At 43.3% G+C, this 26,346-nt stretch overlaps 1 protein-coding gene across 1 annotated transcript in view; it reads left to right on the top strand.

Annotated features, from left to right (window-relative positions):
* LOC111980897 (unconventional myosin-VIIa-like) overlaps positions 1-26,346 on the top strand; it is a 93,961-nt gene that overhangs the window by 58,874 nt on the left and 8,741 nt on the right. Inside the window, exons 26-45 of the mRNA XM_024011947.2 lie at positions 6,087-6,185; positions 6,541-6,668; positions 7,805-7,931; positions 8,130-8,249; positions 10,125-10,298; positions 10,501-10,728; positions 12,405-12,575; positions 12,943-13,060; positions 13,215-13,341; positions 14,930-15,099; positions 15,372-15,565; positions 15,938-16,062; positions 16,155-16,312; positions 18,782-18,935; positions 19,085-19,240; positions 19,646-19,751; positions 19,956-20,069; positions 20,854-20,941; positions 21,647-21,753; positions 24,444-24,629. Coding sequence (XP_023867715.1) covers positions 6,087-6,185; positions 6,541-6,668; positions 7,805-7,931; positions 8,130-8,249; positions 10,125-10,298; positions 10,501-10,728; positions 12,405-12,575; positions 12,943-13,060; positions 13,215-13,341; positions 14,930-15,099; positions 15,372-15,565; positions 15,938-16,062; positions 16,155-16,312; positions 18,782-18,935; positions 19,085-19,240; positions 19,646-19,751; positions 19,956-20,069; positions 20,854-20,941; positions 21,647-21,753; positions 24,444-24,629 — 2,850 coding nt within the window. The remainder of the gene's footprint in view (positions 1-6,086; positions 6,186-6,540; positions 6,669-7,804; positions 7,932-8,129; positions 8,250-10,124; positions 10,299-10,500; positions 10,729-12,404; positions 12,576-12,942; positions 13,061-13,214; positions 13,342-14,929; positions 15,100-15,371; positions 15,566-15,937; positions 16,063-16,154; positions 16,313-18,781; positions 18,936-19,084; positions 19,241-19,645; positions 19,752-19,955; positions 20,070-20,853; positions 20,942-21,646; positions 21,754-24,443; positions 24,630-26,346) is intronic.

A 26,346-nucleotide genomic window follows, 5' to 3' on the forward strand; every position in this document is an offset into this window, starting at 1 on the left:
AGGACGTTTGGCATTTGCCAGAGAACACCAAGATTAACACCCTAAAATTGCCACTTTCTATACCGAAATTACACAAGAATGTTACAAAACCTCCAGGGCGCCCTATTGTAACGGGCATTGATGCAGTAACGGCCCCTCTATCTACTTTTGTTTACTTTTTTATTAGTCCACTAGCAGAACAGCTCCCCTCCTTTGTAAAGGACACCAGCAGTATGATCTCTATCATTGAATCTCTTGATCCTCTCCCAGAGAATACTTTGTTAGTTACTTTTGATGTTGATCCGTTATACACAAATATTCCACAAGAGGGCGGTATTGAAGCTATGGAACATTTTCTTCTGCAACGTGACCCTCATGAACTACCTTCCAGTGCCTGCATTATAACATTGGCTGAAATAGTACTCACACATAACTATTTCATGTTTCTAAAGGATTTCTTTATTCAGACGAAGGGTACTGTTATGGGATCCCCCATGGCTCCTAACTATGCTAATTTGTATGTGGGTTACATGGAGAAACAGTCTATTTTCAATCCTCTCAAAAATGTTTTCTTGCCTAACATCATTATTTGGAAACGGGATATTGATCGTAACAGTTTGTTGAGGGCTGACAGTTGTCACCCACTTCCCTTGACAAATAGTTTGCCCTACAGCCAATTCTGTCGAATCAAAAGAATTTGCAAAAAACAATCAGATTTCGACAGAAATATGGCTGAGACGCAAAGAAAGTGGTACTAATTGGTACACTCTGATTTACCACCCCAAGATATTCCTCAACAACGTCTATTTGCGCCCCTACTGGATGGAAACTACAAGTGTAATGGCTGTGCTCAATGCAATGGCACTTATATATGTAGATCCTTCAAACACCCACAAACAGGGAAATCGATCCCAATCAAAGGTGTTATTACGTGCTCCATTAAGGCAGTTATTTATCTTATAACTTGTCCTTGTGGTAAAAATTATGTGGGTAAAACAAAGCGCGAATTAAAAGTACGTATCTCAGAGCACCGTAGCACCATTAGGTGCAAAAACTTGACTTACCCAGTTTGGAAGCAAACCACTCGATTTCGTCTCTAGGTTATATTGGCATCGAACATGTCACCCTCCCTAGGAGAGAGGTGACCTTGATAATTTATTGTTAAAACGAGAGGCTGCCTGGATCTTTAACTTAAAGACCCTTGCTCCTTTCGGTCTCAACGTAGACTTTGATCTGAAGCCATTCTTGTGATTATTGTGACTTTGCCATTGTAATTGTTTGTAAGCTTGTGTAGTCTAAAATGAATCTATGATCGTATGCTATCAATTTGTTTTTTTGTATGCTGTTCTTTGTATACCATTTTTATATTTGAGAATTAACCAATGATATTAGTCCACACTTGGCCATGATTACAGACACCTGTGTGTCATTTGACACTATATAAACGAGTCATCCCGCAGTGTTTGTGATTATACCCTGATGAAGACAACTTGGCTGTCAAAACGTTGGATATTACATTTTTTCATCTGAGCTCCTAGAGTGTGCGGCTCTCCTTTATTTTCAAGTGAGTGCTGTGAACACAGCACAAGGTGAGTCCAACAATGTCTTGTATGCTGCTGCATAAATTATGTAATATGCCAGGGAGATATATTTACCATAGCTAAGAAAGTAATACTAAGTGTATGTTGTGTAGTAAGCTGTTAGTAGCCCATGTGCCTCACCCTAATAATTTGGTCTATTTTCCCCTCTTAATTTTGCCTACTGTTCTGACTTGGTGGTGCACATGTGGCCTATAACCTGTTTTTGAGAAATGTAATCATTGAATATTGTAAGAGCTTTCATTTTCTGCTTAAATGCCCCCTTTATTTATCCTACGGTTCTGACTTGGTGTACAGGAAGAACACTGTAAGAATGGCCCATGTTCTGAATTCTGTCGCTGTACATTTCAAAAGTGCTGAACCAATAGTTATATTGACTACGTCCGTCCTAGCTCGCTCATTAATGTCTTAATCGAAATTACGGATTGCCTCTTGTCCCCTTATGCCATAGTTTGTACATCTCAATTGTCAGTAGAAACCACATTTGTTTAAGCAAGTCAGCCATGTCAGATATGTTTTAGTTTTTTTAAAGGCAGTAAATGAGGCTGGATGAACTGTTTCTCTGCCAGACAAGGCTCCGCTGGTAAGGTGTTGGGACTGCAGTTTGGACTCTGCTGTTGGGATAGCTTTATGTAGGCCCTAACAGTTTGTGGGCACCGTTTGTCACCGTTATAGTGCCATGAATGTATTGTTTAGTGTTGTGTTGTGTAGTGGCTTTGCTGGCATGCATCCCACAATTATGTTTTTGGCCCCACCAAGATTTACATGCTAAAATTGCCACTGCTTGTGATGCACAGCTGAGTGAGCGTACATTTTAAATATTTTTTTTAAAATTTGTATTTTACTGGATTGATGGTGCCTGCATCTGATGATCAGTCTCTTAACATCCCTTCGCTCCCCCTTTCCTCCACTGACTGACCAAAAAGGGACCGCCTTCCAGCTGATGGTGAAACCCGAGTCGCACCGCATTATTTGCCTCATGCACAAACTCATGTTGTTACTCCTACAGTATGAACCGAGAAAGTGAAATATTCCTTGATATTAAAAAAGACCCAAGCTGCTAATAGTAACAACAATGCAAGCCTATAGATACACTTTCCTACTTATTCATTACTGCTGCAGTGCTTTTTGTAGCACTGAGTGGAAATAGGAAGAACACTGATTTTATGTCTTATTAAAGTGTTGAATACAAAGTGTTGACAGTGCTGAGTAAGAACTTAAACATGAACTCACTCATAAAAACAGAAGCTCTTTGCTGTATTCGTTGACAGTCTCTATTTATGGTTTTAAATGTTTTGAAATCTCACAGTATCAACTTTTCTGTAGCTTTCTTTTATGCCTGCTACCTTACTGCAGACACTGTAATTTGAGCCATCTGATTGGCCAGCAGTAGACAGTGCACTAGATTTGCTCTCTGGGCCCGCCGGGAAGGCAGAGTACCTTCAGACACATGAAATGGTTCAAACAGTTAGCCTACCCGGCGTGCAGCGCAGCTAAATCTGGTGCATCCACATTCAACAGCCAGAGACAAATAAAACATTTTTAACACAAGGCTTAATTATTTTATTTTTTTACAGAAATGTTTGGCGATTGACTAGGAATTCCTTAGAGATTGACCAGTCAAGTTGAGTGAAGTTCAATCTGGTGCTTCACTCTGTGGACTGATATTTCTGCCCGGCTGTCCCGGGAGCGGTGGAGCAGTCTAGGGGCTACATGCACACAGCTTAGAGGGAACATTGATTGTGAGCTATTCAATGTAAAATGGGACAGGAAGGGATGTCCTTTGGAGGGAGAACATAATAGCAAGGGTTTAAAGCCTAATTTATAACTAACACAAATACACAACATAAGAATGCAATTATTCAAGTAAAATAGTGTAGTAGCGTCGCTAATTGCATTCTTGTTTTGTGTACTTGCCCAAGGTATAAATAAGGCTTAAGGCAGTGTTTTTCAATCCTGGTCCTGGGGATCCAAAGGGGTGTACATTTTTGTTTTTGCTCTAGCACGCAGACATCTAATTCAACTAATCAACTTATCAAGCCTTTGATTATTGGAATCATTATTGGAATGTGTTAGTGCTAGGGCAAAAATAAAAATGTTGGTCCCCAGGAGAGGGATTGAGAAACACTGGCCTAAGGGAGCGGTTAAAGGTCAACTGCCCTTGATAGTCCGTTTTCAAAAGGAAAACTTGGTTATGTGGGATGGAGACAAACATTTATTTTTGTGTCAAATTTGAGTACAAAGTGTAAAAAGGATCATTTTGGTCATAAAGTCAGTCTCATCCAAAATGGAGTTTGGTAAGTGACTGCGTCATGACTTGAGGATTTGGTTCAGACTGCAATTAAGTCAACTGGGAAAAGACTGGGCGAGTTCGCTTTGCATGGCCCGGTGCCTCAGGCGGGCGGAGACCACTCCTTAGGAGGACCAATGGAATGGTTTCAAATGAGCACCTGGGGCACCAGGTGATGCAAAATGAACTCGCACACTGGAACGTCTTTCTCAGACAAGACGTGTGGTTAGTACTTGCCCTTGCCTGGGAAATAACTACTCTAATGAAAATGGGCTTTCAAATCAAGCAAAATTGTATTTGTAACATGCACCAAATACAACTGGTGTAGACTTTACTGTGAAATGCTTGTTTACAAGCCCTTCCCAATGCAGTTTAAAAATAATAATAAAATAGTAACACGAATACAATACACAAGAATGGAGCTATATACAGTCGTGGCCAAACGTTTTGAGAATGACACAAATATTAATTGTCACTAAGTTTGCTGCTTCTTTGTCTTTAGATATTTTTGTCAGATGTTACTATGGAATACTGAAGTATAATTACAAGCATTTCATAAGTGTCAAAGGCTTTTATTYACAATTACATGAAGTTGATGCAAAGAGTCCATATTTGCAGTGTTGACCCTTCTTTTTCAAGACCTCTGCAATCCGCCCTGGCATGTTGTCAATTAACTTCTGGGCCACATCCTGACTGATGGCAGCTCATTCTTGCATAATCAATGATTGGAGTTTGTCAGAATTTGTTTTTTTTTGTTTGTCCACCCACCTCTTGAGGATTGACCACAAGTTCTCAATGGGATTAAGGTCTGGGGAGTTTCCTGGCCATGGACCCAAAATATCAATGTTTTGTTCCCCGAGCCACTTAGTTATCACTTTTGCCTTATGGCAAGGTGCTCCATCATGCTGGAAAAGGCATTGTTCGTCACCAAACTGTTCCTGGATGGTTGGGAGAAGTTGCTCTCGGAGGATGTGTTGGTACCATTCTTTATTCATGGCTGTGTTCTTAGGCAAAATTGTGAGTGAGCCCACTCCCTTGGCTGAGAAGCAACCCCACACATGAATGGTCTCAGGATGCTTTACTGTTGGCATCTGTCACCTTGTAGAGTCCATGCTCACAAAAAAATCAGGCTGTTCTGGAGGCAAAGGGGGTCCAACCCGGTACTATACTGAACAAAAATATAAACGCAACATGCAACAATTAGAGTTCATATAAGGAAATCAGTCAATTGAAATGAATTAATTAGGCCTTAGTCTATGGGTTTCACATGACTGGGCAGGGTGCAGCCATGGGTGGGCCTGGGAGAGCAAAGGCCAACCCACTTGGCAGCTAGGCCCACCCACTGGGGAGCCAGGCCCCGCCAATCAGACAGAAATACTCCTGTGTAATGATCATGCTGTTTAATCAGCTTCTTGATATGCCACATCTGTCAGGTGGATGGATTATCTTGGCAAAGGAGAAATGCTCACTAATAGGGATGTAAGCAAATTTATGCACAACATTTGAGAGAAATAAGCTTTTTGTGCGTATGGAACATTTCTGGGACCTTTTATTTCAGCTCATGAAACATTGGACCAACACTTTACATGTTGCGCTTATATTTTTGTTCAATGTAGATCAGTGTACCCAATAAACTGGCCACTTAGTTTCAACGTTTCATCACATAATGTAAATATACACTAAGTTGCAAGCTACTTCCGTAGCAAGATGCTGTAGAATGAGTTACTTATGAAACACATTCCAGGTTCTTGCTATCTTGCCATAACTGATTTGGCAGAGAAATATCAGCTAGATATGATAGCCAGCTGCAGCTATCAACAAGCTGTGCTAGCTAGCTGCTGTCAGTTTGGCTAAACACAAGGTCAGGCTTTAGCCTACACATAGAACTAAATTGAGATGGTGTGTCAGTCAGGAGGGGAGAAGTCCTCAACTTCAAATCTTTGTTCTATCCATAGCAAAGCTAGTATAGCTTACCTCGCTGTACTCTACTGCACTTGGTTGTTGTAATTGAATGGCAAAGACCCACATCAAACCCCACCCCCAAGACAACTCTTGTTTGCCTTCAGTCATGGCCGCTAGTATTTCTTAATGAGCATTGAGGAGATGAGAAGGAGGACGTTGGTAGAATGGGTGGATTTTTTTGTGTATGTCATCCAGGACACAGACAGACTTACAGACAACATAAAGCTCAACTACGCCCCTTTCTCTCCCTCTGACAGAACAGCTCAATTGAAGGTGGTGGTGGGCAAAAGAAGAACAGTGTGAGACACAAGCTGGTCTCTCTCACACTGAAGAGAAAGTCCAAGATCACTGAGGAGGTTTGTGTCTCATTATAGCTTTCTTAATAATAATAGTAAAAAACATAATAATGATAGTATATGCCGGTTAGCAGCACCATGCTCTTACCAACTGAGCCACACAATCCCAAAAATAGTGCGTTGGACCAACATTCTTGTTGGTGCTTATGGATGTGCCCATGTTAATATTTGACAGATTATATGGGTACTCTGATTTGTTATGGGGGTGTTCAGCATCTGTGGGTACCCCTGTAATCCGAACCCCCCCGTTGTCAACTCAGCCTTTACCAATACCAATATCCAACTGACCGAATGGAAGTAATCGCCAATGGCATGACTGTTCCCTGTTGGCACCGCCTCCTCTTCTCCCCTATAGGTGACCCGGCGTTTGATGGACGGTGATTACAGCCTACAGGGAAATAGCATGTTGGAGGACCGGCCCACCTCCAACCTGGAGAAGCTGCACTTCATCATCGGCAACGGCATCCTAAGGCCCGTCCTCAGGTGACCTACGACCCTTTGACTTATTCTACCAATTACTCAGAAAAACTTTTTCCCTACATTCTTAATCTGTTCTTTCCACGCCTCCCCTCCTTCATTGATGATCTGAGCTTCCACCATAGTGCTTGGATGTTGGCCCACCACCTTAAGCGCAACCTCGACAAAATGGAGCTGCTCTTCTTCCCGGGGAAGGCCTGCCCGCTCTGAGATCTCTCCATCACAGTTGACAACTCCACGGTGCCCCTTGTCGTGACCCTGGACAACACCCTGTCGTTCTCTGCAAACATCAAAGCAGATACTCGCTCCTGCAGGTTCATGCTCTACAACGTCCGTAAAGTACAACCTTTCCTCACACAGGAAGCGGCCAGGTCCTAATCCATGCACTTGTCATCTCCCATCTAGACTAATGCAACTCTCTGTTGGCTCCCCGCTTGTGCCATAAAACCGCTGCAACTTATCCAGAACGCCGCATCCCACCTGTTCAACCCATGTCACCTGGCTCCTCCCCACACTCCACTGGCTTTGAGTCAAAGCTCGCATCATCTTCAAGACCCTGGTGCTTGCCTACGGACCAACAAGAGAACTGCCCCTCCCTACCTTCAGGCTATGCTCAAACCCTACACCCCAAACCGAACACTCCGTTCTGCCAACTCTGGTAGCTTGGCCATCCCACACCTACAGGAAGGCAGCTCCCACTCAGCCCAGTCAAAGCTCTTCTCTGTTCTGGTACCCCAATGGTCAGGACAGCGTCAGGACAGCGTCAGGACAGCGGAGTCCCTGCCCATCTTCCGAAAATGTCTGAAACACTACCTCTTTAAAGAGTACACTATCTTAAATACTTACCACTGTTTTTTGCTAGTATCACAGACTTTGCTGATAAATACTTTGTTGAGGGAAAATGTACTACAATTGTCATATGTTATTGTCTCACCTAGCTACAGTATTTTAAGATGTATGCACTAATTGTAAGTCACTCTGGATAAGAGCATCTGCTAAATTACGTAAATGTAATAGTTTGCACCTGTCACAGAGAAATTATTAAGTAATATATTGGACGTGTATTATAAGTGGTATGCTAGTTTGAATATGGGGACCCCTAACCATCACTGTTATTGGCTGGCTGTTGTGTCTATTACCAGGGATGAGATCTACTGTCAGATCTGTAAGCAGCTGACCCAGAACCCATCTAAGAGTAGCCATGCACGTGGCTGGATCCTGCTCTCTCTCTGCGCTGGCTGCTTCGCTCCCTCCGAGAAGTTTGTCAAAGTAAGACCCTCGTATTTTTGATAACACACACACAGCGTATATACACATGTATGCATATATGTGTGCGAACACACACACACATACACCTCTCATTTGTCTTGGTCTAGTCCTGATGAATTGAAAGTGGATCCACTGAATGTGCCCCAGGATGTCTCATTGGTCTTTAACCCCTGACACCCCCCCTTCTCCCTCCCTCAGTTTTTGCGTACGTTCATGATCAGTGGTCCGCCGGGCTACGCTCCATACTGCGAGGAGAGGTTGAGGCGGACCTTTGTGAACTGCACCAGGACCCAGCCACCATCTTGGCTCGAGCTGCAGGTACGCACAGATCTAGGATCAGTGAATCATGGGGGAAGTTCTAAACCGTATTATTAGGTGGAAAATGCTAAATTGAGATCAGTGTCCAATTGTCATACTAAAAGTAAAGATACCTTAATAGAAAATTACTCAAGTAAAAGTGAACGCACGCACCCAGTAAAATTCTACTTGAGTAAAAAAGTATTTGGTTTTCAAAAGTAAATGTTATTGCTAAAATATACATAAGTATCCAAAGTAGAAGTATAAATCATTTCAAATACCTTATATTAAGCAGACCAGACGGCACGATGTTCTTGTTTATAAAATGTACGGAGAGCCAGGAGCACACTCCAACACTCAGACATCATTTACAAACAAAGCATTTGTGTTTAGTGAGTCCGCCAGATAAGATGCAGTAAGGATGGCCAGGGATTTTCTCTTTAAGTGCTTGAATTAGACCATTTTCCTGTCCTGCTAAGCATTCAAAATGTAATGAGTACTTTTGGGTGTCAGGGAAAATGTATGGAGTAGAAAGTACATTATTTTCTTTAGGAATGTAGCAAAGTAAAAGTTGTCAAAAATATAAATAGTAAAGTACAGATACACCCAAAAAAATACTTAAGTAGTATGTTCAAGTATTTTTACTTAAGTACTTTACATCACTGCAAATATATTGCCACCCTTGCACTTAAATTATTTCCTATTTCTTCAATAATGTGTTGAAATTTAAATTCAACTTTTGGTCACCACACCTTGTTATGGGATTTTCTGCATTGCAGAACCAATAAATGTTTTGTTACCTAAGTATACCATTTTAATTTAGAAAATAAAGACAAATGGCATGGATAAAATTATTTGCACCCCAGAGCTAGGACTTGGTTGCACAGCCTTTGGCCAAGTTTGCTGCTGATTAACACCGACTTTTCAGCAGCAAACTGCTCTAATTCTTCAATGTTTGAGGGCTGCCCTCCACCAACTGCTGTGTTCAGATCTCTCCATAGGTTTTAGATATGATTCAGATCTGGACTTTACGCTGGCCATTCCAGAACGGTTCAGCATCGCTTCTTGAACCATCCCTGGGTGCTTTTTTGATGTGCTGCTGGAAGACACACAACCTTCAATGGAGACCCAGTTTTTGGACGCTGGCTTGAACATTCGACACCTGATAATCTTCTGATTTCATGATGCCTTGCACGTGTTCAAGGCCCCCAGTACCAGAGGCAGCAAATCAATCTCACAGCATTCTCAAACCTCCCTCGTCTTTGATTGTAGGGAGGGTGTTATTATCATTCGGTTTGCTGCTGAAGAGTGGGACAAATTGTCAGTAGTAACGTGCAGCAAGCTTATTGATGGCTACAAGAAGCATTTGTTGGCAGTTATATTGGCCAAATGAAGTGCAACTAAGTACTAGCTCTGGGGTGCAAATCAATTTGTCTATGCCGTTTGTCTTTGTTTTCTACATGAAAATTGTAAACTTAAGTTAACAAATATATAATTGGTTCTGCAATGTTGAAAAGTGACGCAGCGTTTTAAGGCACTGCATCTCAGTGCTAGAGGTGTCACTACAGACACCCTGGTTCAAAATCCAGGCTGTATCACAACCGGCCGTGATTGGGAGTCCCATAGTGCGGCGCATAATTGGCTCAGCGTCGTCTGGGTTTGGCCGGTGTAGGCCATCATTGTAAATAACAATTTGTTCTAAACTGACTTGCCTAGTTAATAAAAGGTTAAATGCAATAAAACATCAAATCAATATCAGTTGAAATCAAATTAAATTTTAAAAAATTGAATTATTTAAGAAAAGTGCAAGGGTGCTCATATTTTCTGGTATCTGGTTTTAGACATTCAAGCGTAGCCTGGAGTTGTTTTTTATTTAAAAAATAATCACCCCCCCAGGCCACTAAGTCGAAGATACCCATCATGTTGCCAGTGACCTTCATGGATGGCACCACTAAGACCCTGCTGACTGACTCAGCCACCACAGCCAGCGAGCTGTGTAATTCCCTGGCCGACAAGATCAGCCTCCAAGACCGCTTCGGTTTCTCCCTCTTCATCGCCCTGTTTGACAAGGTACTGGACTGGACCTCACTCGCTTCATCTGACTCGAGAGACATGTGTAGATGTGCACACACACGTATGCATGCAGGGACACACTCACTCTTGCTTGCTCAATAACTCACTCAAGCATACGGTCTCACAAACTTGTTTGAGAAGCTATCGAGCCCACGTTTATTAACAATGTTGAATGTCCGTTCTTCCCCCTCTGCCCCAGGTATCCTCATTGGGCAGCGGCAGCGACCATGTGATGGATGCCGTGTCGCAGTGCGAGCAGTATGCCAAGGAGCAGGGTGCCCAGGAGAGGAACGCTCCCTGGCGCCTTTTCTTCAGGAAGGAGATCTTCACGCCCTGGCACAATCCTGGCGACGACAGTGTGGCCACCAACCTCATCTACCAGCAGACTGTCCGGGGAGTCAAGTTCGGCGAGTACCGCTGTGAGAGGGTGAGTGGGGAATGAGGGCAGAGGGATGAAGGCATGTATGAGGAGGGAGGTTAGAGGTGAGAGAGCAAATTTGGGTAATTGCTCTTTGATTGTGTCTTTTCCACTCTTCCTCTCTCTCTTATAGGTTTATGAATGATGTGAGATGGCGTTTTTATGTGGTATTTAGTTCATGCTGATGTACATTGAACAAAAATGTAAACGCAACGTCTAAAGTGTTGGTCCCATGTTTCATGAGCTGAAATAAAAGATCCCAGAAATGTTCTATACGCACAAAAAGCTTATTTCCCTTAATTTTGTGAACAAATTTGTTAGTGAGCAATTCTCTTTTGTCAAGATAATCCATCCACCTGAGGTGTGGCATATCAAGAAGCTGATTAAACGGCATGAACATTACACAGGTGCACCTTGTGCTGGGGACAATAAAAGGCCATACTAAAATGTGCAGTTTTGTAACACAACACAATGCCACAGATGTCTCAAGTTTTGAGGGAGTGTGCAATTGGCATGCTGACTGCAGGAATGTTCAACAGAGCTGTTGCCAGATAATTGTATATTCATTTCTCAGCCATAAGCCACCTCCAACAACATTTTAGAGAATTTGGCAGTACGTCCAACTGGTCTCACAACCGCAGTCCATGTATAACCACGCCAGCCCAGGACCTCGACATCTGGCTTCTTCACCTGCGGGATCGTCTGAGACCAGCCATCTGAACAGCTGATGAAACTGTGGGCTTGCACAACCAAATCATTTCTGCACAACTGTCAGAAACCGTCTCAGCTAAGCTCATCTGCGTGCTCGTCGTCCTCACCAGGGTCTTGACCTGACTGCAGTTCGGCGTCGTAACCGACTTCAGTGGGCAAATGCTCACCTTCGTTGGCCACTGGCACGCAGTAGAAGTGTGCTCTTCACTGATGAATTCCGGTTTCAACTGTATCGGGCAGATGGCGGACCGTATATAACGTCATGTGGGTTAGTGGTTTGCTGATGTCAACGTTGTGAATAGAGTGCCCCATGGTGGCGGTGGGGTTATGGTATGGGCAGGCATAAGCTACAGACAACAAACACAATTGCATGTCATTGATGGCAATTTGATTGCACAAGATCCTGATGCCCATTGTCGTGCCATTCATCCTCCGCCGTCACCTCATATTTCAGCATGATAAAGCACAGCCCCATGTCGCAAGGATCTGTACACAACTCCGGGAAGCTAAAAATGTCCCAGTTCTTCCATGGCCTGCATACTCACCAGACATGTCACCCATTGAGCATGTTTGGGATGTGTAGGACAGCGTGTTCCAGTTCCTGCCAATATCCAGCAACTTCGCACAGCGGGACAACATTCCACAGGCCACAATCAACAGCCTGATCAACTCTGTGAAGGACATGTGTCGTGCTGCATGAGGCAAATGGTGGTCACATCAGATTCTGACTGGTTTTCTGATCCACGCCCCTACTTTTCCTTTTTAGGGTATCTGTGACCAACATATCAATTTCTGTATTTCCAGTCATGTGAAATCCACAGATTAGGGCCTAATGAATTTATTTCAATAATTTCCTTACATGAACTGTATCATTCATGCCTGATGTTATTTTGTAAAATATGAAAATGTTAAAGCCTTATCTCTCACTCCATCTATCCACTCTCGCTCTCTCAATCTCCCTCTCTCTTGCTCAGGACGAGGATCTGGCGGAACTGGCGTCTCAGCAGTACTACGTAGAATATGGCTCAGATATCCTCCAAGAGCGCCTCCTCAACCTCATCCCCTCCTACATTCCTGACCGTGAAATCAGCTCCGCCAAGACCACTGACAAGTGGGCCCAGCTAGTTGTCTCTTCCCACAAAAAGGTAGGTGTCCCCCAAGGATCAGTCTCAGCGCCCTTCACTTTATGACCCCAAATCTGTTTCTCGTGCTCTTACAACTGGATTTGTCCTTTAAACTATTTGTCACTATAATCAGGGATGTAGTGGGTAAACACATGTAAGCACTTTTTCCACTGCTTATGCTTTAGTGAATAGCGTTTAAGCGTCTACTACGCCTAATGATTGTTTTCTGAATTAGCATTTGTTAATCGTCGCCATCACCTCAATCAGCGTTCAGTGTTTACCCACCTTTGTTTTTACCACTACAACTTGACTATATTGTCCTATGAACAGTACATACGTTCACACACCCAGTTTTCAAACAGTCTCTCTAACCCCTCCTCTGCCTCAGGGAGTTTACACCCAGAAGAGGTTGGACCCTCAGAAGGTGAAAGAGGACGTGGTTGACTTTGCTCGTTTCAAGTGGCCTTTACTCTTCTCACGCTTCTACGAGGCCTTCAAATTTTCAGGTAAGTCTACTGTTGATATTTATGGGAGTTTTGGCCAATTTAATACAAGGGATGTAACACTAATGATATTTCTGAGAAAGACCTGTATCGTATTCATGATATCATGACTAAACGTAGGTTGAAATGACCTCTAAGTAAACGTTGAACCCCTCAGGACCCAGCCTGCCTAAGAATGACGTCATTGTGGCAGTGAACTGGACCGGGGTCTACTTTGTGGATGAGCAGGAGCAGGTCCTTTTGGAACTCTCTTTCCCAGAGATCACTGCTGTGTCCAGTAGCAGGTAATGCTGCTACTATTCCTGTCTCTCAATAGACTTTAGTCAATATTCGTCAATGATAATTAGATATGTTTTCATTCAGTTGGTTGGGAGGGGGGGTAATGCAAATAGTCTGGGTAGCCATTTGACTAGATGTTCAGGAGTCTTATGGCTTGGGGGTAGAAGTAGTTTAGAAGCTTCTTGGACCTAGACTTGGTGCTCCGGTACCGCTTGACGTGTGGTAGCAGAGAGAACAGTCTATGACTAGGGTGGCTGGAGTCTTTGACCATTTTTAGGGCTTTATTCTGACACCGCCTGGTATAGAAGTCCTGGATGGCAGGAAGCTTGGCCCCAGTGATGTACTGGGCCGTTCGCACTACCCTCTGAGGTGCCTTGCGGTCGAAGGCTGAGCAGTTGCCATACCAGGCAGTGATGTAACCAGTCAGGATGCTCTCGATGGTGCAGCTGTAGAACCTTTTGAGGATCTGAGGACCCATGCCAAATATTTTTAGTCTCCTGAGGGGGAATAGGTTTTGTCGTGCCCGCTTCACGACTGTCATGGTGTGCTTGGACCATGTTAGATTGTTGGTGATGTGGACACCAAGGAACTTGAAGCTCTCAACCTGCTCCACTGCAGCCCCGTCGATGAGAATGGGGGTGTGCTCGGTCCTCTTTTTCCTGTAGTCCACAATCATCTCCTTTGTCTTGATCATGTTGAGGGAGAGGTTGTTGTCTTGGCACCACACGGCCAGGTCTCTGACCTCCTCGCTATAAGCTGTCTCGTTGTTGTCGGTGATCAGGCCTACCACTGTTGTGTCATTGGCAAATTTAATGATGGTGTTGGAGTCGTGCCTGGACGTGCAGTCATGAGTGAACAGGGAGTACAGGAGGGGGCTGAGCACGCACCCCTGAGGGACCCTGTGTTGAGGATCAGCGTGGCGGATGTGTTGTTACCTACCCTGCCCGTCAGGAAGTCCAGGATCCAGTTGCAGAGGGAGGTGTTTTGTCCCAGCTTATTGATGAGCTTTGAGGGTACTATGGTGTTGGATGCTGAGCTGTAGTCAATGAATAGCATTCTCACATAGGTGTTCCTTTTGTCCAGGGAAAGTGCAGTGTGGAGTGCAATAGAGACTGCATCATCTGTGGATCTGATGGGACGGTATGCAAATTGGAGTGGGTCTAGGGTTTCTGCGATGATGGTGTTGATGTGAGCCATGACCAGCCTTTCAAAGCGCTTCATGGCTACAGATGTGAGTGCTACGGGTCAGTAGTCATTTAGGCAGGTTACCTTAGTGTTCTTGTGCACAGGCACTATGGTGGTCTGCTTAAAACATGTTGTTATTACAGACTCGGACAGGGAGAGGTGGAAAATGTCAGTGAAGACACTTGCTAGTTGGTCAGCGCATGCTCGCAGTAATGAGTGTAATGATAAAAAATATGTATTTTTTTCAGTTGTAATATACAAAGATTGTGATTTTATACAACAAACTAAAATATGGAAAGATGAAAAAAAAAGTATTTTCACATGTTTAGACCCATATAAAATATAAGTACAACAATATTATAATCTGTATCATTGTTTTGATATTGTATGAATAATTTCCCTTGACAGAGGGGGTAAGCTCCAGGGCCAGAGCTTCTCGCTGGCCACCATCAAAGGAGACGAGTACACGTTCACCTCAAACAATGCAGAGGACATCTGTGAGCTTATTGTGACCTTTTTGGAAGGCCTCAGGAAGAGGTCAAAGTTTGTGGTGGCGCTGCTGGACTGCCCCAACCCCGGTAAGTAACCTACTAGCCCCTGTACGTTATTTGCTTATTAGGTTTATTACCCAGGGGCAATGCACATTGATCAACATTGGAAACACTTTTTAAGAACAGGTCATGATTTTCAAAGCAAACAAGGGAAAGTATGGTAAATGACTGTGGTTTTGTTGGTGTTTTCTTGTACAGAGGCATGTTTTTCAGCACCACCACACATGACGTTTCCTCACAGGGGACAATACAGTTATTTGAATGGAATTTCCATTGAATTGAATGTTGTGTTCCCTTAGCGGGTGGCGAGGACGCCACCTTCCTCAGTTTCTCCAAGGGCGACCTGATCCTATTGGACGAGCACTGCGGCGAGCAGGTCATGACCTCGGGGTGGGCTCACGGGGTCAACGACAGGACCAAGCAGCGGGGGGACTTTCCGGCCGACTGCGTCTACGTCCTTCCCACAGTCACCCGGCCACAGTATGACATCGTGGTGAGTGACCTCATGACTAGGGTTGCAAAATTCTCTGTTGTTTTCCAAAGTTCCAGGAACTTTTAGAAACTGTACTCATGGGTCATTTTGGAAATCTATGGAAACTTGGGGAATTTATACCGTGATTATGACCTCAGGAATTGCCACGCTCCATACTGCCTTTACAGCTCTTATTCTGTAGTTTCTCTTTTACTGAAGTTTTTCTTTCTCTCTCTTTTCCTCTCTGCTCCCTTCCCTCTCCACCTCTCTCTTTCTCTTTCTTCTGCTCCCACTCGTCTCCATCTCTCGGCCCTTTTTTCTCCATCTCTCTCCCCCCTCTCTCTCTTGCTCCCTTCCCTCTGCATCTCTCTCCCCCCTCTCTCTCTTTGCTAGGCTCTGGTAACTATGACTCCAGACCAGAAAAGAGAGTCAATCAACCTGTCCCAGACGGCCCTGGCTGAGAGTGAGGACAAGGTCAAGCCCTACACCCTAGAGGAGTTCTCCTACGACTACTTCAGGTAGCCACACTCACATGCACATGCACACTCACATGCACACTCACACTCACTCACTATCTCTTACACACTCACTCTTCTCCTCCCCCCTCTAGACCCCCTCCTAAGAGCACTCTGAGCAGGGTGATGATCACTAAGGGCCGGGGGAAGGAGCGTCTGTGGTGTTGTACCAGGGAGCCCCTCAAACAGCCTCTGCTGAAGAAGGTGCTGGCCCAGGAAGAGCTCTCCCAGGAGGCTCAACTGGCCTTCATAGATATCCTTACTGCCTTGCAGCTATTGTGTATCGAATACTTTTTTATGCCTCATGCCCAAATCATCTTAAAGTAACTTTATTGAGCTACACAATCCATTTTAAATACATTTTTATTTTATTTCACCTTTATTTAACCAGGTAGGCCAGTTGAGAACATGTTCTCATTTACAACTGTGACCTGGCCAAGATAAAGCAGATGTGTGACAAAAACAACAACACAGAGTTACACATAAACAAACGTACAATCAATAACACAATAGAGATATCTATGTACTGTGTGTGCAAATGTAGAAGAGTAGGGAGGTAAGGCAATAAATAGGCCATAGAGGCAAAATAATTACAATTTAGCATTAACACTGGAGTGATAGATGTGCTGATGATGATGTGCAAGTAGAGATACTGGGGTCCAAAAGAGCAAGAGGATAAACAACAATATGGGGATGAGGTAGTTGGGTGTGCTATTTACAGATTGGCTGTGTACAGGTACAGTGATCAGTAAGCTGCTCTGACAGCTGATGCTTAACGTTTGAGAGGGGGATGTAAGACTCCAGCTTCAGTGATTTTTGCTTTTCGTTCCAATCATTGGCAGCAGAGAACTGGAAGGAAAGGCGTCCAAATGAGGTGTTGGGTTTGGGGATGACCAGTGAAATATACCTGCTGGAGCACGTGCTACGGGTGGGTGTTGCTATGGTGACCAGTGAGCTGAGATAAGGCGGCGCTTTATCGAGCAAAGACTTATAGATGACCTGAAGCCAGTGGGTTTGGCGACGAATATATATTCTGCCCCTGAACAAGGCAGTTATTAACCCACTGTTCCTAGGCCGTCATTTAAAATAAGAATTTGTTCTTAACAGACCTGCCTAGTTAAATAAAGGTAAAATAAATTATGTACAGTGCCTTCGGGAAAGTATTCAGACCCCACATTTCTTTACGTTACAGCCTTATTCTAAAATTGATTAAATAAATAAAACATCCTCAGCAATCTATACAAAATACCCCATAATGACAAAGCAAAAACAGGTGTTTTGACATTTTAAAACAGAGATACCTTATTTACATAACTATTCAGACACTTTGCCATGAGACTCGAAATTGAGCTCAGGTGCATCATGTTTCCATTGATCATCCTTGAGATGTTTCTACAACTTGATTGGAGTCCACCTGTGGTAAATTAAATTGATTGGACATGGTTTGGAAAGGCACACAACTGTCTATATAAGGTCCCACAGTTGTCAGAGCAAAAACCAAGCCTTGACATCGATGGAATTGCCCGTAGAGCTCTGAGACAGGATTGTGTCGAGGCACAGATCTGGGGAAAGGTAGCAAAAAAGTTCTGCAGCATTGAAGGTCCCCGAGAACACAGTGGCCTCCATCATTCTTAAATGGAAGAAGTTTGGAACAACCAAGACTCTTACTAGAGCTGGCCACCAGGCAAAACTAAGCAATCGGGGGAGAAGGGCCTTGGTCAGGTAGGTGACAGAGAACCCAATGGTCACTCTGACAGAGCTCTGGGAGAACTTTCCAGAAGGACAACCATCTCTGTAGCACTCCACCAATCAGCCCTTCATGGTAGAGTGGCAAGAAGGAAGCCATTCCTCAGTAAAAGGTGTATGACAGCCTGCTTGGAGTTTGCCAAAATGTTACCTAAACAAGATTCTCTGGTGTGATGAAACCAAGATTGAACTTTTCGGCCTGAATAGCCAAGCTTCACGTCTGGAGGAAGCTTGGCACCATCCCTGCAGTGAAACATGTTGGTGGCAGCATCATGCTATTGGGAGGTTTTTCAGCGGCAGGGACTGGGAGACTATTCAGGATGGAGGCACAGATGAACAGAGAAAAGTACAGAGAGATCCTTGATGAAAACCTGCTCCAGAGCACTCAGGACCTCAGACTGGGGCGATGGTTCACACTCCAACAGGACAACGACCCAAAGCACACAGCCAAGACAGCGCAGGAGTGGCATCGGGACAAGTCTCTGAATGTCCTTGAGTGGCCCAGCCAGTTCCCAGACTTGAACCCGATCTAACAACTCTGGAGATACCTTAAAATAGCTGTGAAGCATCACTCCCCATCCAACCTGACAGAGCTTGAGAGTATCTGCAGAGAAGAATGGGAGAATCTTCTCAAATACAGGTGTGCCAAGCTTGTAGCGTCCTACCCAAGAAGACTCGATGCTGTAATCACTGCCAAAGTTGCTTCAACAAAGTATTGAGTAAAGGGTCTGAATACTTATCTAAATATGATATTTCAGTTTTTTCATTATGGGGTATTGTGTGTAGATTGATGAGGAAAAAACTATTTAATCCATTTTAGAATAAGGCTGTAACATAACAAACTGATGAAAAAGTCAAGGGGTCTGAATTCTTTCCGAAGGCAGTGTACATTATGTAGTGATGCATCATGGTTTAATGTCTGTGTTTAGCGTTTGTGGTCAATGTTTGGTCATGGCCCTTGACCGCTCCCCTGCACCCCTGATGAAGTATATGGGTGACTACCCGTCCAAGCGAGCGCGTTCGGTCAACGAGCTGACCGACCAGATCTTTGAGGGAGCGCTGAAGGCAGAGCCACTCAAAGACGAGATCTACTGTCAGATCCTCAAACAGATCACAGAGAACCACATCAAGTATGTCTGACTGTGCAGTCTACACACACATGTAGTCTCTCAGGGAAGTTGTGGTCATATGGGGATTGACCATGGTGTGTATGTGGCGTGTCTATCTGCCTGCCTGCGTGTGTTTGTCTGCCTGCCTGTGTGTGTGGGTGGGTGTGCAGGTACAGTGAGGAGAAGGGCTGGGAGCTGCTGTGGCTGTGTGCAGGTCTGTTCCCCCCCAGTAACATTCTGCTACCCCACGTCCAGAAGTTCCTCCAGGCTAAGAAGCACCACCCCCTCGCCCCTGACTGCATGCAGAGACTCCAGAAGGCCTTACGGTACATCTTACCTGCTTGTAAAGTATATTTACTTTAAGTGTTTCGACATATACACACATTACAGGTTCAACCATTTTGGAAAAAGTATATATTTTTTTATTGAGTTTCTCAGCCACGTAAACAGAGGAGAAAAATACTGACGTATTTACGCAAGGGACAAATCCTAATTTGAGATCCATGCAAGATTTACAAAAAACATTTGAGTTATGTGTGTGGATCTCAAGTAAGGATTCGGCTCTTAACTCAAGAGCCACTCCAGATCCATGCCATCTTACTCATATTCCTTCCTTTGTCTTTCTATTGACTTCCTCTGGGTGAACTAACAGTCCAACAGTAATTGTAGCATGATGTACTACAGTACCCATACTGCTCTGTACCCATAATGCTCTCTCCTTACTAATACAGTAATGGATCCAGGAAGTACCCGCCTCACCTTGTGGAGGTGGAGGCCATCCAGCACAAGACCACGCAGATCTTTCACAAAGTGTTCTTCCCCGATGACACAGATGAGGTGAGAGGTCAACCTCATCAATGTTGTTACAAAGTCGCAATGCCACAATGAGGCCCAAAACGTGAAGTCAACATTGAGACAACGTTGTGTGTTTGCTGGGTAACAGAGACAAATACAGCACACATGCTGACTTATTCTAACCTGGAACGTATTGTGTGGTCAATTTTATTGCAAATAGTGTAAATGTAGCTTTTCTTTTTACAGGCTTTCGAGGTGGAGTCGAGTACCAAGGCCAAAGAGTTCTCTCTGAACATCTCAGGCAGACTGCTCCTCAAGTCTTCTGAGGGCTTCAGCCTGTTTGTCAAGATCACTGACAAGGTACACTACTAGGATATGACCGATATTACATCTGAAATCCACAGTGGTGAAACTGCCACGTCCGTTTGTGATATTACAACAACAAAGAAACTACTTCAAACAAAGAACACAGGTTTTTTTCCCTCGGACATCATTACAGGTGTGATAAAACAGCAGAATATGTACTGAGACTTTTTTTTACCGTGATGCTGATTGTTCTCCTCATTTCATAAGCAAAACTAAAATAATAACAAACTCGCTGGGGAGAACAGTGCGGCTGTTTCCCCTTTTACTGATAAGCCTCACCAGCAAGAAAAACTGGTTGCAATGACGTCATTGGGACGTGTTTTTTTACTTTGCGGTCAGGTTGTATACTGGTTGTAAAATTATGTTTTTTAAACAACAACTGGTTGTAATCTGTTTATATGACCAGATAACAACCAAAATATGACATATTTTCCTGACTTCTTGATGACTTGAAAATTACGCCATTATGACCCATGCAAAAGCTTGCCCTCTGGATCAGTACAAGACTGTGTTCTTGTACACCCAAATAATATATATAATTTCATAATATTTATCCAAATAAATACAGTATATTGCAGTATGAGTCGCAGATCTTAATAATTCAAAACGGGACTGTTTTGAAAGATTCTATACCTCTCTATACCTCCACTAGGAGTTTACACCAATTTTATTTTTGTAAGATTTCACTACTGTCGGAATGTGAGGGTGATTCAAATTACTCTCGATAAACTGTATCAATATTTCTGTTTGACCTTTGACCTTTGCTGGTTCTTTCCAGGTCATCAGTGTGCCTGAGGGGGATTTCTTCTTTGACTTTGTAAGGCATCTGACCGACTGGATCAAAAAAGCTAGACCTGCAAAGGACGGTAAAGACATTTCTGGACTGTAGAGGGCCCTAGATTCAGTAGAAAGGTTACCCATAGGAAGATTATCCATGATTAGATCTGTTCTTTATCACCTTTAATTCTCCAAGACAAACATTTGCTTTATTCAACAACAAGATATTTGGGGTATTTTCTCAGAGAAACAACCATATTTAATCTTAGATCTGTGTCACTCTGATCAAAATATGAGTTCTCTAAAGCCTCAAAGAAGTTTCCTTTCAACTTTCCTGTAGGCATCTGACATTTGCTAGGTCCACAAGAAAGAAAGACAGAAAGTCAACCATCCTATTAATCCTAAGGATGAATTGATGATCCAACTTTCAGCACCCAGTGCGGCCTTCAGGGTTGGGCCACATAAACATTTCATCAAACATGGTGTGTCATTTCAACACGTTGTGGCAAGGCTTAATGCTAGGTGAAGGTTAAGCTTGGATTTGGGAACTTTCTAGAAGAAAAAGAAACGCACACCTATTTAGGCGAGGTGCTCGCTAGCTTGAAAATAACTTGAAAATAAAGGAGAGCCGCACACTCTAGGCGCTCAGATGCAAAAATGTAATATTTCAAGTTAAATTTTTGCATCTGAGCGCCTAGAGTGCGGCTCTCCTTTCTGGGTTTGGGAACTTGCCATCTATGTAGATGTATTGAAGTGAGAAGTATGTCCTGAATCTCTCTCTTGTCCATCTGTAGGTATAGTGCCTTCACTGAGCTATCAGGTGTTCTTCATGAAGAAACTGTGGACCAATACCATGCCGGGGAAAGACTCCATGGCCGACTCCATCTTTCACTACTACCAGGTGTGTGTGTGTGTGTGTGTGTGTGTGTGTGTGTGTAGAGTCATTTAAATGTTGAAAATAAATAAATAATCTTTTAATGTGGCATGAACACAACCAGTCATGATAATTTCATCTGATTCAAAAAGTTGTTTATCCACTCCAAAATAATTCCAGCATCCAAACTGCATGTATACTCGCGCCATTTGATGAATGGAAATATACATCTGTTACAAAACACCAGCAAGTGTGCCTAATGACATTCAGTGATTGCCAATGATTAGGCCTAGATTAATTTATGGTCTTGCTGACAAATTGACCTTTTTTGAAGCATGGAAAGTCGGAACACCTGAAATGGGGCTGAAACTGTCCCAGGAAAAGCGGGATGGTCACCCTTCCACACACGGTCAACTTATTAGACGATGTGTATTGCCATGAACTTCAAATAGGCCAGCCTGTAGCCAGTGATGTAGGCCTAGTGGTAAAAAAGTGGTAGTGGTAAAAAAAAAATGGTGGGTAAACTCTGATTGCCGGTCACAGTAAAAAAAAAATTATGCTCCCATTTAATTTCAATGCATTTTTTCTAAAAAAGTGGGTAAACAGCGTTTATTTGCATTTACCCTCCACTAGGCCTACACTGCCAATAGCCTACCCTCTAAGCCAAGGGAATTTTACACAATATGAACACACGCAGAACAGGTAGTCTACATTCAATATAATACATGACTTGAATCAAAAAATGTTTTACACCCTACAGTGGCTTGCGAAAGTATTCACCCCCCTTAGCATTTTTTCTATTTTTTTGCCTTACAACCTGGAATTAAATAGATTTTGGGGGGGGGTTGTATAATTTGTTTTCCACAACATGCCTACCACTTTGAAGATAAATACGACAAAAAAAACGGAATACTTGAGCGTGCATAACTATTCACCCCTCCCAAAGTCAATACTTTGTAGAGCCACCTTTTGCAGCAATTACAGCTGCAAGTCTCTTGGGGTATGTCTCTATAAGCTCGGCACATCTAGCCACTGGGATTTTTGCCCATTCTTCAAGGCAAAACTGCTCCAGCTCCTTAAAGTTGGATCTTTAAGTCCTAGCACAGATTCTCAATTGGATTGAGGTCTGGGCTTTGACTAGGCCATTCCAAGACATTTAAATGTTTTCTCTTAAACCGCTCGAGTGTTACTTTAGCAGTATGCTTAGGGTCGTTGTCCTGCTGGAAGGTGAACCTCCGTCCCAGTCTCAAATCTCTGGAAGACTGAAACAGGTTTCCCTCAATAATTTCCCTGTGTTTAGCGCCATCCATCATTCCTTCAATTCTGTCCAGTTTCCCAGTCCCTGCCCGATGTAAAAACACCCCCACAGCATTATGCTGCCACCACCATGCTTCACTGTGGGGATGGTGTTCTCAGGGTGATGAGAGGTGTTGGGTTTGCGCCAGACATAGCGTTTTCCTTGATGGCCAAAAAGCAACATTTTTGTCTCATCTGACCAGAGTACCTTCTTCCATATGTTTGGGGAGTCTACCACATGCCTTTTGGCGAAAACCAAACGTGTTTGCAAAACATTTTCTGGTCACTCTTCCGTAAAGCCCACCTCTGTGGAGTGTACGCCTTAAAGTGGTCCTATGGACAGTTACTTCAATCTCCGCTGTGGAGCTTTGCAGCCTCTTCAGTGTTATCTTTGGTCTCTTTGTTGCCTCTCTGGTTAATGCTCTCCGCTTGGTCCGTGAGTTTTGGTGGGTGGCCCTCTCTTGGCAGGTTTGTTGTGGTGCCATATTCTTTCCATTTGTTTATAATGTATTTAATGGTGCTCTGTGGGATGTTTAAAGTTTCAGACATTTTTTTATAACCCAACCCTGGTCTATACTTCTCCACAACTTTGTACCTGACCTGTTTGGAGAGCTCCTTGGTCTTCATGGTGCCGTTTGCTTGGGGATGCCCCTTGCTTAGTGGTGTTGCAGACTCTGGGGCCTTTCAGAACAGGTGTGTGTATATATATACTGAGATCATGTGACACTTAGATTGAAACACAGGTGGAATTTATTTAACTAATTATGTGACTTCTGAAGGTAATTGGTTGCACCAGATCTTATTTAGGGGCTTCATAGCAAGGGAGGTGAATACATATGTATGCACCACTTTTCCTTTTTAAATTTTTTGAAACAAGTTATTTTTTTCATTTCACTTCACCAATTTGTACTATTTTGTTAATGTCCATTACATGAAATCCAAATAAAAATCATTTTAAATTACAGGTTGTAATGCAACAAAATAGGAAAAACACCAAGGGGGATGAATACTTTTGCAAGGCACTGTAGTTCATGAGTTGTCCATAATTCATGAGTTAATGCTTGAAGTCTTCACAGATCGTGTGACATAAAACAAACCGTATCAAAAGTAAAATTCCTTATATTAAGCAAACCAGACGGCATCATTTTCTTGTTTTTATTTTATTTACGGATAGCCATGGGCACACTCCAACACTCATACAGAATTTACATAAGAAGCTTTTGTGTTTAGTGAGTCTGCCAGATCAGAGTACAAATACAAGTACAAATACCCCTAAAAAACGACTTAGTACTTTAAAATATGTTTACTTACGTACTTTACACCACAGTGCATGAGAGCATTCTTATGTGTGTGCTCATATGTGCTTGACTGTCTGCATATTTGTTTAAGTGTATTGACCCTACTCACTCTTCTCTCTTCAGGAGCTTCCCAAATATCTCCGTGGTTACCACAAGTGTTCCCGGGAAGAGGTTTTCCAGCTGGGAGCGCTGATCTACAGGGTGAAGTTCGAGGAGGACGAATCCCAGTTTCCCAACATTCCCAAGATGCTGAAGGAGCTGATCCCTCAGGACCAGATCAGACACCTCTCGCCTGAGGTCTGGAAACGGGTGAGTCGTAAAATCAGAATTCCTATAGGACTAGTTTATCTGGACCGCGTGACCTGACCGAGAAAATCTATACCAGTGCTGATCTAGGATCAGTTTTGCATTTTAGGTCATAAAGAATAAGAGGGGGACCCTGAATGTAGATCCCATTCTTTGTGAATACCCTTACCGCTTCTGGCAAACAGTTGTGGCAAATATTTGGCCAATTTGCCGCAAATATGCAGCAAGCTCAAATTTCCACATGCAAATTGGTTTTGTGGCAAACTGTTACGGCGAATATGCGTTGACTTGTGAACTTCTGGCAAACAATTCTAGGAAACTTGTGGTGAACATTCTACTGATTATGGAAATTAGATCAAGTTTTTGGTTACTTTGTGTATTAAAAACATTGAAATGTTTTATCTACATAAACCAAATCACATCATTTTAAATGAACTTGCTTCTCACAGAGAAAACAAAACTAAACATACAACATTTTGAAAATACACTAAACAACATGTATTCAATTTCTTGACAGATAAAAATAAATCCAATACAACATGAAATCATCAGAATGCTAAATAACTCATTTTTTAAATATTTTTTGTAGTTACGACATTTACATGAGAGAAATCAAATCAAATTGTATTTGTCACACACACATGGTTAGCAGATGTTAATGCGAGTGTAGCGAAATGCTTGTGCTTCTAGTTCCGACAATGCAGTAATAACCAACGAGTAATCTAACCTAACAATTTCACAACAGCTACCTTATACACACAAGTGTAAAGGGATGAAGAATATGTACATAAAGATATATGAATGAGTGATGGTACAGAACGGCATAGGCAAGATGCAGTAGATGGTATCGAGTACAGTATATACATATGAGATGCGTAATGTAGGGTATGTAAACATTATATTAAGTGGCATTGTTTAAAGTGGTTAGTGATACATTTTTTACATGTATGGCAGCAGCCACTCAATGTTAGTGGTGGCTGTTTAACAGTCTGATGGCCTTGAGATAGAAGCTGTTTTTCAGTCTCTCGGTCCCTGCTTTGATGCACCTGTACTGACCTCGCCTTCTGGATGATAGCGGGGTGAACAGGCAGTGGCTCGGGTGGTTGTTGTCCTTGATGATCTTTATGGCCTTCCTGTGACATTGGGTGGTGTAGGTGTCCTGGAGGGCAGGTAGTTTGCCCCCGGTGATGCGTTGTGCAGACCTCACTACCCTCTGGAGAGCCTTACGGTTGTGGGCGGAGCAGTTGCCGTACCAGGCGGTCATACAGCCCGACAGGATGCTCTCGATTGTGCATCTGTAAAAGTTTGTGAGTGCTTTTGGTGACAAGCCAAATTTCTTCAGCCTCCTGAGGTTGAAGAGGTGCTGCTGCGCCTTCACCACACTGTCTCTCCACTACTGTCCCGTCGATGTGGATAGGGGGGTGCTTCCTCTGCTGTTTCCTGAAGTCCACGATCATCTCCTTTTGTTTTGTTGAGTGTGAGGTTATTTTCCTGAAACCACACTCCGAGGGCCCTCACCTCCTCCCTGTAGGCCGTCTCGTCGTTGTTGGTAATCAAGCCTACCACTGTAGTGTCGTCTGCAAACTTGATGATTGAGTTGGAGGCGTGCATGTGAACACCATAGGGATGTTGACCTTAGGATGTTTAACTCGTCTCCGCGTTTTGGACTTCTAACCCCTTTTAAACATTGTGTGTCTGAGCTAGAGTGGTATTTGTGAGG

Source organism: Salvelinus sp. IW2-2015, linkage group LG20 (genome assembly GCF_002910315.2).
Source record: "Salvelinus sp. IW2-2015 linkage group LG20, ASM291031v2, whole genome shotgun sequence".
Lineage (NCBI taxonomy): Eukaryota > Metazoa > Chordata > Actinopteri > Salmoniformes > Salmonidae > Salvelinus > Salvelinus sp. IW2-2015.